Below are 13,491 nucleotides of genomic sequence, written 5' to 3'. Positions count from 1 at the left end.
ATTTTCAGCAGATTTTTGGAACATATTAATTACTGCCTGCCCTCCCTGCTCTCCTTGGGGATTTTAATTTACACAGGTGCTCAAATGATGAAAACTTATTAGGGGAGGGGATGAAATAATGAGATGCGACGAGTAAAATGTGTTTAGAAACTCTTAATTTCACCATAAAACATTTACAACTTGCCAGCACTGGCACCTTTAGAGGAATAAGCTAGTAAAAAAAAAAGGAAAGCATCGGAGGGTACTTTACGAAAATGGGTTTCATTTGCCAAGCCGACATATTGTAAACACAGAGGCAGACTCAAGAGCTTCTAGGCGCCCAACTGCTCTTTAAGAGCAACCACGAGGAAAAGAAACATCAAAATGGAAACATTTGCATTAATATTTGAAGATAAGGGAGATTTCAATGTGCTTGTTTAAGAAATAAAGTACTTCAGCTCACATGAACATTCCTTAATGTCTCACCTTGATCTTTCACTCAATCTTGCAGATAGATTTTAAAAACCCACAAGGGCCTAGGGAGATCCCCCAAGCTGCTGGTCAGGCAAACTCCATTACACTCTTCTCTATTCCCTTCCCTGCCATGGTATAATTCTTATACTGTGACAAACACCAACCTAGGAGAGGAATGGGTTTATTTGGCTGAACTTCCAGGCCACCATCTATTGTGGAGGGGAGTCAAGTCTAGAACTCAAATAAGAACTTGAACAAGAAACCATTGATGAATGCTGATTGATGGCTTATGTTTGACCAGACTTCTTATGCAGCACAAGCCCACAAGCCTAGGGAGTGGTGCCACCCACATTAGGTAGGGCCCTCCTAGAGCAAGCAAGACTACTTTCCACAGAAATGCCCACTGGCTAATCGGATCTGAGCAATCCCTTGGTTGGGAGTTTCTTTTCAGGTAATTTTATGCTGTATCAAGACAATTAACACCAACTATGACACTCCCTTTACATTATTATTATGTATTAGAACCTGTTAAAGCAGAATTATGTACTATAACCCACCATGTGGCTATTGCTCCTCTAACTTTACTCATTTATATATAACCTTCATGTTTTTGCTATATTCAAGGGCTACTTATCTCAGTCGTTTCATATTTTTCTCATATGAGCTCACTTATGCTTAGCTTCTTCCTAAATAAAATTATCCATAAAATTGGAAGTTTGATGTTCTACTTTATGTTTCATGCATAATAGAATGTGTTTGTGGTTATTGTCCATGCAACACTCAAAACATAGTCCATCCATGAAACATTTTTACATAATAGGAAGTGCTGGTGCAGATATTTAGGACTTGACTATAAGTATCAGACCCATATGTTATGTGGCTTTATACAATAAGAGTTTCTTAATTATCAGATAGACTTTTAAAATAGCTTATGAATACTAGTTGGCATGGGTTGTGGCTTGAATTCTGTCCCTCAAAGATCTATATGTAAAAATGCTATTCATCAGTAATTCATATTGTCACCTTGTTTGAAAACCAGGTATTTCCACATGACTGGTTAAGATGCAGTCATTTGGTATAAGGTATTCCTATATTCAAATATGGCTTGTTGGCTTCTTCTAAGGGGAAATATGGAAATAGTTCTGTATATAGAGAGAGTAGAGGACAATACAAAAATTAGAGCAGAGATATTTAAGCCAAGGAACAACAAAGACTGTCCCCAAATGACCGACAGAGAGGTATGGGACAGGTTTTCATTGACCTATGTCAGAAGAAACCAACCTTGCTCATATCTTTATCACACACTTCTGTTTCACTAGATCTCTAAGGCACCAAATGTCTCCGAGCTGTCCAGTTGGCACCATGCTGTTTAAGCAACTCAGGAAAACTAATGGAACATTAAATAACCTCTCAAGAATTATTACTTAATCAGTCAGATTGTTTAAAACTTCTTTTGCCAAAATTAATGAGAATCGACCTTAAAAAATTCTGCTTAGCCAGAAACAGAGACCAGATCTAAATCTGGATATTCAAGTTTATCATGTCCCATCCTAAGCTCATGATTAGAAATATATATGGAGACAAGGGCTGGGACAATAAAGCCCTCATACCAAGCTCAAAGATCAATAGTCAGATCCAAACTTTGGTCAGGAAACCGAAAGCAACCAGTTAGAACAGAAACACATGAGGAAACATGGGTAAGTGGTACCATGATGCTACGTGGTTTCCAAAGAATTGGCCAAGAAAGGCTGGTGGATTGCTCAGATTGGGCTGTGGATTCACAGGGCCCACCTATGTCTATGGTACCATTTCACATGGTAGCCAACAATACTGTGTAGCCATTTAATTAAATAGAATCAAAAATATTGTTATTAAGTCATCCTAGCCATATTTAAAGTTCCCAATATTTACATCATACTCTGTATTTCAAAATATTTTACCTAATAGCAGAAAGTTTTATTGAACGTGCTTTGTCTTTTAGAATATTAGGGATTGTAGATTTCTATGGTCAAGGGCACACTGTCTAAGCAAAGATGTAAGGTTCTGAGTCTAGCCTATCTTAAAAGGAAACTTCCTAGAGAAACAAAATAGCTCTAATAGTACCAGGAAGTGTTCAGTATATGTACAAATTTGTGCTGACAAATGGGAAGAGTTCAATGGAACTCACGTGGCTTCCAGGTGTGCTTTGTTCAAGAACAGGAGAAAGAGTTCTCTACGCTCAATCTCACAAGCTTTCTGGGGCTGTTTATTTCTCTCTCCCTGTTGAAGGGAAGTGAATCCACCTGTACTGACCAACTGCTTAGCACGAAGACAGTTTCCTAGTACTCTAACCTCTAAAACCTGTAGTCAACATTGTCAGCAAATGAGATATGGTATGTAGCCACCAACATCTTTCCCTGTGAAGGTGGGCCATGAGGATTACCTGCATGTTGTCATCAGCTTTCCTTCCCCTTGTCTTCTCAGCCTGTGTGAAATCAGAGCTGTAACTATGTTTCCAACAGAAATTCCTCCAACTGAGATAAGAAACCACAGAGATTGGAAATAGAGAAGCCCTGTGTGGGGAGGGGATGGAGGTTGAAGAACACCGAGTAAACCCTTCCCAGAAACTGAACAATTTTCATAGTTCTGGCTACCACCCAGGGCAAGAGCAAACAGTGAAAGAAACAGCACTGAGAAAGGACAAAAGAGTGAATTTTATTCCCTCCATTTCTTTCTTGTCATCATTTTGCCTACTTCATTGCTATTGATGATTAAATGAACAAGGATTGAGCTGAGCCGAGCATTCACTGCATGGGCTATCTGGGTGCGTTTCCTGCTGCTATAACAAAATACTGGAGAGTAGGCCATTTATAATGAAAGGAGGGTTGTTGGTTTTTTTTCCTCATACTTCTGGATCCTGGAAAGTACAAGACTAAGGTTCTTGAAGTTGGCAAACATTCAATGCCGCATTGTAACATGATAGAAAAGCGAGCAAGTATGTGTGAGGAAAGGAAATAAATTATGCTGACCTTATCCTTACCAGAATTCCACTCCCACAATAAAAGCACTGACCCACTAAGGAGAATGCAGATCTCATGAATTAATGAAGTCCTATCTCAAGACCACCAGAACAGTCATTAAATTCCAACCTGAGACACAAAGGCAGCATTCACATTCTAGGAATGATTATGTGTGTGTGAGAAAGCCCGTATTTTAAGCCTGACTCCCTAGAGACAATCACTAAACCCTGCTACTCTCTTGGACATTAATTTGGAATGTGGCAGACTGTCTGCCTTCATTCTTTCTTGGAAGGATGTAGAGTAACCAAAAGAATCATCTCCTAATTGTTGCTACACAGAGACCCTGGGGACAGGTTTGCTGCTCTCATGATACAGAGATTCCTGTTGTCCCATAGGAGAGAAGGTGCGCCCATTAATCTTGCTGTCAGCTGAATTAATTCTACAGCTCGCATTCCCGCATGGTTATTTCATCCTGAGCACCAGACTCTTAGCCAAGAGGGAATTATTGGACAAGGCTTTGCTCTTTACCATCCTTTTTTTATTCAAGCTCTGTTTGACTCTGTGTCATTATGCATTCACCATTGCACAATCAGAGAACTTTACCTGCTCGATACCACCCAAATGTCAGCTGCTTGGAAGGGGGCCTTGAAGACAACCACAAAGAAAAGAGACTGAGCAGGAAACTAGTCAGGTCAATTAAGAGATGAGCAGCATCAGTGAGGACCGCCAGACTCCCAGCAACATGTCCACCTGTGAGATGCACAATATCACACCGGGTTAAAGGCTCGGAATGCAATTAGGACTCGTGCATATTAAACACAGTTCACTCATACTACTTGGGAAGAAAAAAAAAGGTACTAAATTCAAATTAACTTATATTTTTTCCCAACCTGAAAAGTAACTGAGACCCTAATGGTAAATAAATTCAAACACATAAAACTGAATGTTCAGGGAGTCATTTCGGAGGCTGTGGATGTACAGAGATGAATTATGAGGCCAGTAGTGACAGCATTTCAATTAGGCTAGATGAAAGACTCAGGAATGGGCCTACAAGTCCATACGGCTGTAGAGTCATTGGCTGGATTCGCAGGATCTCGTAATCCAGGCTGTAGACTTGAACTTCTACTTGGAGAACAGCATAGCAATCTGTCTCACAGGCTTATTCATTTGTAATTTTACCAAAGCCTTTTCTGCTGCTCTTTCTTGTGCTGAATTACACTACCTAGCTGCACTGGAGATCCGTGTTAGAAATAGGAGAACAGAGCAGAAAGGAGAAATGGGGGCACCATCCAGTGGAGATAGCAAAAGAATGAACAATCTGATGAAGCACAGGATAGAGAAACGCAGGCACTTGGGCCCACCTTGATTTTCTGGGCATTGGTGACATTCCTCCTCCCCACCTCTGTCTCTCCTTTGAAAACACCCCCCAGCCTCCAGAAGAGAAATTAAAGGAGGGTTGTGTCCTTTCTTCCCGAGCACGGCTTGTTTGAGAGCATTAACCTCTATGGCTCTCCCCACCTCTTTCCAGCAAAGAGCGTGTGCTGACTGATGAGTCGTCCCTGCCGCTGTTTATTGCCTTGTGTACTACAAAGCTGCAGAGACCGTCAGTCATCAGACCCTCCATCATCAGACTCACCTTGTCTTGCCTAATGATTAAAAAAAATTGCAGAGATGGCTCATAATTGCAATAATCCCCACAGACCGGTGGCTCGAGCTGTACTTAATAACTGGTTTGTCAAAGTTTAATGGTCTGAAGCAAAGTAGTCTTCAGGCTTGTTACTGAGCTGTCCGTGCAAAAATCAGAATGATTCATTAGCCAAAAGGCAACATTTTGCTAACAAATCAGCTGTCCTTCCAATTATCCTCTAATGTTCCTCTATCTGCCAAACTCGGTCCTGATAATAAAGCTGTGTTAATAATGCATTATTTCTTGCCTGGAGAATGACTACATGCAGATAAGCAGCATGCTGCAATTTCAGCCATGAATGATGAGGATTCTCGGTGCCACGCTGAAATTACCCACTAAGTCGAGGGAAGAAAAGTCCTGGAGAAATTCTTTAGCAGGCTCAGCTGGTGAGGAGGCGACTGAGAAAGGAGCTTGCTTTAGAAGAATCATGGTAATGTGGAGACCTGGGACCCCACAATCATTTCCTAACCATTAGAGCTAGCAATAAGAACTATCCAGAAAAGTGTGGGCACTGCTGAATGATACAGAGCAAACTGTTTGCAAGAGGTAGCAAGTGCGTTTGCTTCTGAAAGCATGGGGTATTATTGACCATTAATTCAACTATCCAGCCAGCACTTATTGAGCTCTTGCTGTGCATAGTAGCACGAGCAAAGTACACAAAGATAAACAAATTACAATCCCTTTCTTCAGTGATCTCCTACCACTGCACTGAAGACTTGCTCCTGGAATGAGATCTGATACACTGCGGTATTCAGGAACTTTTCAAAGAAGGACTGAGAATTAGCAAGAAAATTGTGGGTTTTCATGGTAAATAGAAACATGGAAAAAATAAAAGAATACGGCATTTTGCTGTAAAAATAAAAGATGGTGCATATCCAAGGATTATGGATTATGGGAAATGATATTGAAAAGAAAGTTTAAGGTTAGCCTCCTGGCTAAGAAGAACTGCTTCAGATTCTCAGGCAATGTCAATCCATGTTTGGATTTGTGCTTGTGAGAGAGATCTTTGTCACCAATATACAGGCTTACCTGGAGGGACAAGACATCAATGGTTAAAAGCACGTGGATCTGGAAACCATTATAAGATAAAGCTCAGAGAGACAAATATCACATGATCTTTCTCATACATGGATCCTAGCTCTCTCTCTCTCTCTCTCTCTCTCTCTCTCTCTCTCTCTCTCTCTCTCTCTTTCTCTCTGTGTGTGTGTGTGTGTGTGTGTGTGTGTGTGTGTAAATAAGTGTGAAGTGTGGTCTGATGTAAATGTGCACAAGCTATGGAGGTAGAAATGAGACCATGTGATGAGGAGAAAGAAGAATTATTGAGGAAGGGAAAGAGAGCAATACAGCCCACAGGACAAAGTTGAAAGGAGGATATGGACGTAGAAGGAAGAGTAGGGAACAGGAACAGGAATGTGAAGAGAGTACAGTGGAATAAACAAAAAAATAATGTTTCTGAATATCATAATGAAACCTAATAGTTTGTATGCTAATTTAAAAGACCCACACAGCAGTAATTGCTGGAAGGAATTATGGTGAATGCATGAAGCAGAGCGTTGTCAGGTCTATTTCTAGGCATGGCAAGATGTGTGCAGAATGTGCTTATAGCAAAGCAGCACAGGTTCAGAAGAGTTCTCAGTCTTTCCATGAAGGCAAGACACAGACCCCCAGATTTTAAAAAAAAATTGGCTTTAAATGGCCTTTTCCATGAAGGAAGAGATGTGTTAGCAGAAAAATAATGGTTTACCTGATGATATTAACTTTTGTGGTGGTTTGAATGAAAATACCCCCATGAGTTCATATATTTAAATGCTTGGTCCCTGGTGATGGAACTGTTTGGGAAGGATTAGGAGGTGTGACTTTGGTGGAAGATGTGTGTCACTCACTGGGAGTGGGGTTTGAGATTTCAAAAGTCTACACCATTCCCAATTGTGTCTCTCTGCCTTATACTTCTGTCTCAAGGTGTGAGCTCTCAACCACTGCTCCAGCATTACCCACTTGCATGCTGACATACTCTTTGCCACGATTTTATGAATTCAAACTGTCTGAAACTGTCAACCCCAAGTAAACTCATTCTACAAATAGCCTTGGCCATGGTGTCTTATCATAGTAATGGAAAAGTAATCAAGACAGTCTTGTACCCACTACTGGGCTACATTATTGGATGCCATTAATTCATACCTAAGAATGAGTTACCTATCTTATGAGTGACATTCTGTTGAACTGTATGACACTGTATTATCTCATAAGATGTGTCAAAACCTTCAGTTATTTAGCGAGTATTTAAAACATACCATCGTTTTCAGGGTCCTGTTTTAAAATTTCCCAATAGCAGGAACCTCAAAATTATCTGTGACCCGAATTGGGGTAGCAGACATAGAAAGAATTGGATGGAGAAATGGAGGGCCCAGTATGATGTGACTTCAGTGCTCATATATAAGGTTCTTAAAGAATAAAATTTTTAAACCAAAACTATTTTATGACCCACATCACTGAGGTGCCATAACTACAGAACAGAGCAAGTAAAACTCTAGTAATCAAACATGTGAGTAGCACCCATCACAGCTACATCCCTCTCTCAGTAAGGCAGAAATTCTCACTCTCAAATGTGTGTTTCTTCAGCCTGCTCCAACTCTGCATCACTGCCTAACAAAATCATCTTTCCCCATCCTTATATAACACTGAACATGGCACCCCAGATACCTCTCCCTGCCTACTCTCAATTGCTTCCAGCAATGGCACACTTAGGCTTATTTTCCTGAGTTCTCTGTGTCTTCATTTCATCTTTTCAAGTAGAGACGTGTGTTCATATCGGCAACAGAAGACCCATTTTGTGGCCTTTGCACAGTGAAGAATTTTTACAAGCCACAAAACAGTCCTAGTCTGATAGCTCCAAAGGCCCAAGAGTGGGCACACTGTGTCAGTCTCCTTCATTCCTCTGTCCCTCTACCACTCTGCTCAGCACACTGTGGCAGTCATCTTCCCAAACGCAGCCCAATGGTCTGATTCTCTCCTACTCTAAAGAGCAGTTATAAAGCAAGCTCTGCAAAAGGACCTGGTTCCCCAGCCGAACCTCCAATTACCATTCTAGCTGTGTCTTCAACAATCTCCTTTAGCTATTCTCCTTCGAGTCTAAGTCATAAAAACCGAGTGTAAATTAGATTAAACAACAGGCAGGTTTTAAGTTATTGGCTCCTATAAATGAATCTGGGGATAAGTGAACAGGTGTGTCCCAAGTCTAAGGATCAAAGATGTCACTAAAGTAGGTTACGGAAGGCAGGTAGGGCTCTGGAAGCTCCTGGACTGCATTCCACATTAATATTTTTAGAGGAAAGAGTACGTTTTTATTCAGCCTCTTTATAGAAAGGCCAGAGGTGCCTCAAGCATCAGGCCGTTAGGCCAAGAGGATAAGTCTTGTCGCCATTGTAGACAGTGAAAGCAAACCGAACAGAAGTGCCTGTCTCCTTTAGGCCGCTGTGCCTGTGTCTCTGTAGATAACATTCCTTGTCCTGTTTGAGACATAACCACAGGGATATCTGAAGGAAGAGCCTGATAGTCGCTACCTCTCAGCCCACAGGCATAAATAATAAGCATTTTGGTGTTGCTTTTGCTGTCTTTATTTATTGATTTAACTGGGTTTTGTTTTTAATATAATTACATCACTTTCAGTGTTTTAACCTTTTAAAACACTGTTCATTTAGGAACCTCTTAGTTTTTTCTTTGAGGACTTCACAGAGTCCATACCCCGAGGAAGGACCTTCTAGACTCCCGTAAGAGGTCGTGAGAATAATTTCTCTATTTGGCTTCAGGGAAAAGGTGTGCTATGGACTGGGATCTTGAGTGATAGCTAAGGCTTTGATGAGAATGGAGACTTTGGCATGTAAATGAAAAGACTAAAACTCCTGAGACCCTACACCATAGGATCATTTCACAGAAAATGAATAATCTCTTTGAGTTAGAACTGAATAAGTATGTAAAGATGTGGCAAGAGAAAAAATGTTACTAATTTATAAGGCAGATTGTGGAATATCTGCAAAAGTATTTCACAAAAAGAATTTTCTTTCTTTTTTTTTTTTTCGTCTTAGATGTCCAAAATTTGGGAGAGTAAAGTGAGGTCTAGCATAGAAGCAGCTTCCAAACCAGCCTCTTCCAGCTACACATAATTTTGTCGGTTTAACCTTATGCTCAACTGCATCTCAATCAAAGGGGAAATGCTGAAGACTTTCAAAGATGGATGTGGCCTAATAAGAGCCATGATAAGAACAGTAATCAGCTTGATGATGACACGGCTCAAAACTCAGCAAGTTTCAGTCAGTATCTGTGATATTCCTTGACTGGCGAGATCACGTGACTTTAAAAGTCAGAGTAGAACTCCCACGCTTGGATACATAGTAATAAGAGAGAGGCATGTGGATAGCTATCCAGGCCTATCTCACATGAGGTATTTTGAAACGAAATGTAAATAGTTAAGAAGGTATGAATGAAATGAAGGTTAGAAATAACGCAGCCTCATGCTACACAGATTGAAAGAGGAAAGCGCTCCTCTGCAATCAGGAACAAACCAAGGAACTGACTTTTGCCACCTCTATTTGGTGTGTTCTGAAGGCCATAGCTGGAGCAAATATACAAGACAAAGAACTAGAAAGCATTATAACAGGGAGGAAGGGATGACATTTTCTATTTGTATATCACATCATCTATTTATCTAAACATACTGTAGGCATGCATGTACATGCACGCCTGTGGATACATGTATGCGTTATGTCATCTATCTGTGTGTGTGCTTGTGTGTGCACTTTTGTGATATATTGGACATTTTCAAGAGGATGCTCCAGATTGGAACTCCCTATTGCCTACAGCAAATGATTTTGCTACCAAACTTTCAATCTCTTTCCTCAAAAGACAGAGCACTTGGTAGAGAAATTGTGTGGTACTTTTCTCCTTATAAATTCAAAGTAAAGTGTTGTATCGATGCTGTGCTTGTTTTGGATTTTACAGACCTACGGTTTTATCTGATTTTCAAAAGCTGTAAAAGTCTACATATGAGAAGAGTTCACAGCTAGAAGAAACCCATATTATTCCAGTAGCTAAAAAGTGCATAGAAAAAGGAGCTAGGGAGAGCCTGTTTTCTTCTATTTGCCTGTTCCTACTCATATCAGCTTCCCTCTAGGTAACAGAATGGAAAGGAGGCCCCAAAGACACTGGTAACAGCATGACAGATAGTGGGTAACAAAATTGTGAAGGTAATGATGACCCCACATACATGTAATGTACATAATACATAATGTACAGTTTTCTTTTATATAGTTAAAGAAAAATGAGATAACCTTACATTCCAAAATCTTTAAGCTGAGCAACTCAAATAGAGCAAACTCATGCCCAGTGTCTGACAATAATTTTAAAATTTCCCAATAGTTGAATGGTTTGAGAAAAAGATATAGAAGAGAAAAAAAAAGTACTAAAGAACTAGAAATTTTGAGTTTACCAAAGAATGAGACAAAAGCTAAAATACATACCAATAAGAGTACTTAAAAAGTTCTCTAAAAGAGATGATTACAAATTGCATGGTTTATTTATTAAAATGAAATAATTAAAATTCAGCTTTCCATGTTAGCATGTGTGGCTGTGACTCAAAAATCTTAGAAAAACACCAAAATAGAAAACTACCGCTAAATTTCAGTTATTAATACATGTTTATAATTTCCTATTAGTTTACATGTCAATAAAATTATAATTAGATTGGATGAGAACAGAATGAGACTTGTGTTTAATTAAAAAACAGAAATTAATAACCATTATACTTTTCTTCTAAATAGAAGAGATAACAGATACTATAATATTTAAATCTATATTAATTATGTTACTGCCATAGAATAGGAACTCAGATCAATATGAATAACCTTAGAAACCCACTATAAAAGGTTAATGAATGATAAACATAAATTGAATATCAGTGGAAAAATAATTATACCATGATCTTGGATATCTAACCATGATTTTACATGTTAGAAAAGGGACTTTAGTTCTTGTAGAATGCAAAACATCTAATTTTACATTAATTTAAAAATTACATGCAAACCCCAAAGAAAATGCATTAAAAAGTATTTATTCTCTCAGTGGTTGGTGATTACCAAGTTTAAAACAAAAGCTCACAGTAAAAGATAGTTGCCTATGTATAAAACCTAAACTGCCTGTAAATTTAAGTTTCTGAAGTCAAAAGACAAATGAAAAGGCAATCAATAAACAAGAAAAAAATGTTGCAAACACTGTAATCCAGAATTAACCTTCCAACACATAAGGCGCTCCCAGAGATTAGCAAAATAATTTTCAAAATTCTCAACTGAGAAGGTAATAAGAGAGAAGGGGAGGGGTACATTGTAAGAGCATACACATCTGATTAATAAGTGTGTGAAATATGCTAACTAATAATCAAAGCAATGAATACTAAAGCACTCGTATATACATCAACAAAGACTTCACTCATGTGTGCATGTGCATGTGCAAGCCTGTGGCATTCAGAGGAGAGTTTCAGACCCTCCAGAGCTGTATTTACAGGTAGTTCTGAGTTATCCAACATGGATGCTGGGAACTGAACTCAGGTCCTCGAAAAGAACAGCAAGTGCTCTTAACCACCAAACTCTCTCTCTAGTCACAACAAAGATTTTTAAAGAGTTGGATGGAAAACCATTTTTATGAGGAGCTTCCATACTGACAAATCATTTGGAGTGTCTAGATATAGGTTTGACAGAATGATTCAGAAAATGAGAAAAATATTCTTGTCTTTCAACCAAGTATTTCAATTATTTCCATTTTTAGAATCCCTTTCAAGGGATAACCAGAAGGGTAGGCAGAATTTTATTAAGATTTTCTTCGTTGTAATATGGTGCAGAAGCAGGAAAAAAATCTCCCTAAATGTCTAACAGTAGAGAAATGGTTATGTGAATTACAGTGAAGTATATTCTTTGGACACAAAAATATTTTTAAACAGTATTTGATAGAATAGGCAAGAGCATTCAGCATGGTCCAAGTAATGTAAAAGAAAAGAAAAAGCCCATAATCTAGACACAGAAGATCCACTGTAGGAAATAACCTATGGTGTTATTAGAGGCTTTCATTTAAATGTGACGTGATAATAGATTTTGTTTTTCTACTATTTTCCAAGTTGACTACTATGTGCCTATTGTCTTCTTATACAAGCAGAAAATCCTAAACACATCTTTTGAAGAACACCTTAGTTGTTCCTCCCATCCTGATGCAAGGTTCCGTTAGTCTGCGGAGTCGTCAGGCGATTTCCTGGGCAGTACTCACCCACCACCTCTGCCACCATAAAGAAGAAGCATATTGCTGAAGCAGCACAGAGTCTCCACTTGGCATGCACTTGCTTGCTCGACCTGTTCCCCGTGGCCTTGAAGCTGTTGTGGCAGTGATAGATGCCTCCTGCCTCCGGACGCTCTGGCCCGTCTCCAGGACACTGATCTTTATTCACAGGCTTCTGTCCGCGTTCTCTGCTGAGGATGATTTTGACAGGAGCAAGAAGTGAACATGGTTGCAAACACGCGCCTTCCTGGCTGCCCTACCCACTCTCAATGTGGCTCGTAGGACATTGGCAAACTAGCAAAAGAGTTATAATTCAGAGCTCTCCTTACATTTCCTTCGGAACTCACAACTGCTTCCCAGAGCTACCTTTGTCGAGCTAAGGAAATAGAAACAAAAAGGTAGACGTTCTTAAGGACAGGCCTTCCATATTGCTCCATGATTAAAAGATTCTGAATGCTGTACTCAGAACCCACCACATCCCCATCAGGGTAGAGGGTAAGGTATGACAAATAGACACCGATAGGTCACAATACTTGATCAGGCTGAGTTCATGGGGACCGTCAGACACCTGATCACCCGTTTGCAGACATCCTCTATCAAATACTTTATGATGACAGCTGGATTCCACTTGTGTGGCCTCGAATAGTTCCAACACAGAACTTAATTTAGGTATTTCTATCGGATGGTAGCCGGAGAGGCTATTGATAAGAGGTAACACAACTGCATAGTTTCTTGGCTGAGATAAGTAAGTTTCAGAGAATTAATGTGATTTTCTGAGGTCAAATAGTCAGAAAAGGACAAGGCAAACTCCAGTGTTTCCCAGCACGGCACAGACTAGTTGCTATCTCAGTATCAGTGCATCCAAAATCAATTTTTGCTGGGGCAGATGACATTGCCCATGAGTCTTGAACTAATAGGATGTTTTTAAATTCAATAAACATTTGAAAACTCTAATGAGGTTCTCGGAATTAAGAACCTTACATTTCTAGCTCTGAAAGTGAAATTTTAAATTAGCTTCCATTTGAAGGTTATCTCATT

The 13,491-nt window shown here is 39.5% G+C and overlaps 1 protein-coding gene across 1 annotated transcript in view; it reads right to left on the bottom strand.

The window, feature by feature from the left end:
- The window catches only part of Slc30a8 (solute carrier family 30 member 8), a 34,317-nt gene that overhangs the window by 10,495 nt on the left and 10,331 nt on the right, over positions 1 to 13,491 (bottom strand). Inside the window, exons 2-3 of the mRNA XM_032890844.1 lie at positions 12,445 to 12,641; positions 4,056 to 4,202 (exon numbers count right to left, since the gene is read on the bottom strand). Coding sequence (XP_032746735.1) covers positions 4,056 to 4,202; positions 12,445 to 12,641 — 344 coding nt within the window. The remainder of the gene's footprint in view (positions 1 to 4,055; positions 4,203 to 12,444; positions 12,642 to 13,491) is intronic.

This window comes from Rattus rattus, chromosome 1 (genome assembly GCF_011064425.1).
Source record: "Rattus rattus isolate New Zealand chromosome 1, Rrattus_CSIRO_v1, whole genome shotgun sequence".
NCBI classification, from domain to species: Eukaryota; Metazoa; Chordata; class Mammalia; order Rodentia; family Muridae; genus Rattus; species Rattus rattus.
Note: the sequence above shows the minus strand (reverse complement) of the source record. Positions and strands in the feature narration are given on the sequence as shown.